Source organism: Engraulis encrasicolus, chromosome 4 (genome assembly GCF_034702125.1).
Source record: "Engraulis encrasicolus isolate BLACKSEA-1 chromosome 4, IST_EnEncr_1.0, whole genome shotgun sequence".
In the NCBI taxonomy this organism is placed as follows: Eukaryota; Metazoa; Chordata; class Actinopteri; order Clupeiformes; family Engraulidae; genus Engraulis; species Engraulis encrasicolus.
Window position 1 is genome coordinate 33,006,956 of NC_085860.1, and position 1,995 is coordinate 33,008,950.

At 53.0% G+C, this 1,995-nt stretch overlaps 1 protein-coding gene across 1 annotated transcript in view; it reads left to right on the forward strand.

Moving 5' to 3' along the window:
- The first annotated feature begins 1,270 nt into the window (after positions 1 to 1,270).
- syt7a (synaptotagmin VIIa) overlaps positions 1,271 to 1,995 on the forward strand; it is a 220,700-nt gene continuing 219,975 nt past the window's right edge. Inside the window, exon 1 of the mRNA XM_063197823.1 lies at positions 1,271 to 1,623. Within this exon, the coding sequence (XP_063053893.1) occupies positions 1,590 to 1,623 (34 nt within the window). The 5' untranslated portion in view covers positions 1,271 to 1,589. The remainder of the gene's footprint in view (positions 1,624 to 1,995) is intronic.

Below are 1,995 nucleotides of genomic sequence, written 5' to 3' on the forward strand. Positions count from 1 at the left end.
GAGGGCAACGGGCCAGCGGACCACAGCCTAGCCTAATGGCGATCCTTGAGTGTCGCGGACGGTCCTTATCGGGTCGCGCCGCCAAGAGATACTGTATCATTAGTTCTGCATTACAGCCCTCAAGGTTACGTTGCCCAAATGGGCGACGACCGTGTCTTTTTCCAGCCCAAATTACGGCTATAGCCTACGCGAGAGACACTTACTGCAACTTACCTTGTGAGCCCCGAGCAAAGGTCAGCATGTCTAGAAACATTTCATTTTCTTTTGTCAACTAAAGAGGCGGAGGTGATTCGGTTACCAGCCCCCAGTCAAGGGACACAATTAATCAATGATATTTATGGGCCTGAGTGTGTGTATGTGTGCGTGCGTGAGAGAGGGAGAGAGAGAACGTGTGTCACTTGCTCTGTCTGCATTAGCGAGATGGACCCACTAGAAGTCGCCACTTCGACACTAAACGTGTGAATGCCCAGGGTACAGGTGCGTTGGATACTCCTCACCACGGCCGGTACAATCTGAATACTTTCACAAATATGCCAGCACATGAGTTTTGAAAGCGTTGATGGGAGCGAATGGGTAGGAATATACAAGCACGTGAGTAGTCTACTAGACGTGCGCACAAACATACGCACCGTGATTTGGCTGCAGCTCACTCTCAGCTCATCTCTGCTTTCGCGCCCCCGCCCGTCCCAGCAGCGAAATGGTGCATTAGGTAATTGATCAGCGCGAGCAGGGATTGGCTGACGACGGCGGGGACACACCTGCACGCTACCCACCCCCCTCCTCCCATCCCCGGTGGCCACCGTCTCTCCACACCTGCGGTCCGTCTAAGGACACCGACCTCCTAGACCCCAACCGGCAGAGAGGAGACACGCAAACACGTCCGCTTTTCTCGCTTCCCTGAGCCCCAACGATTCTGTCCTGCTACCTCCAAGAGGAGATCCGAGAGTCATCTGACTGCTACGCAGGAGTCCGACTCTGACTACGCTCATAGTGGTATTTATGGGCTTTGGTGATCTGGGGAGGAAGAAACCGAAGATGCGATAAGATACGCCCCCCATCGATAATTTGGGTTCGTTTAGAGTTTGACCGCGCAGCTACTCATCGTAGTCAGTCACTGAGCTGGCTCCCAGTCGTCGCGCGATACCCTCCCGTGGGCTACTAGGCTACCAGACCAGGATGAGGAAAGCGGACGCCTGACAGTTCCCGTTTTGGCTGCCTCTCTTCGTGGAGTCTTTATCTCCAGAGCTATCCCTCGGGGTATCCGCGCGCGTGTGCGGGCGACAGTGAGTGAGCGAGGAGACAAGAGAGGCGAGTTTCCGTTACCTGTTCGTCCTGAAAATTCTTGGGGGATTTGGAACGCACGCGCGCGCTCTTCCCAGCCCGAGATAATAAACAAGACAATAAAACCCGTTTGAAACACATGAGGCTGAAGAGTTGGCTGAAGGAGTAAAAAAAGAAAACCACAGCCACCTTTCTCCACTCACACTGAACACTCTCAACCATATTCACACACGCACTCAAACACCCATACACACACAGCACTGGCAAAGCACGGACATAAACTGAAGTGATTGTGACAGCAACCAGCCATGTATCTGAACCGCGAGGAAGAGCCCGCCAAAGGTAAGATGCTGTTTAACTGCCACTCATGAGATTTTATATCAGCATGGCAGCGTGTGTGAGTGCGTGAGAGAGAAGGTGGGTGTTAGGATTATTGGGATTTCAGGGGTGTATTTCGCTTGCCGACTTCTTCTCCAAGGGTCATGGAGTACGGGTACTCCTATCACCGTGCTTCACTACGAGGGTGTAGGTCGCTTCTCCCTCCACACCCAGCATGCACGTTCCAGGATCCGGTTTGTTATGGTCGCTGTGTGCAGCCCTCTTCTCGGTGAAACTGCCAAATACACTTCCTGCTTTCCCCTTGGCTGCCTATGGGACATTAATTAACAATGTCCTGTCTGCCTATTGCGCGTGTTGCTCAACAGGGTATGCGAA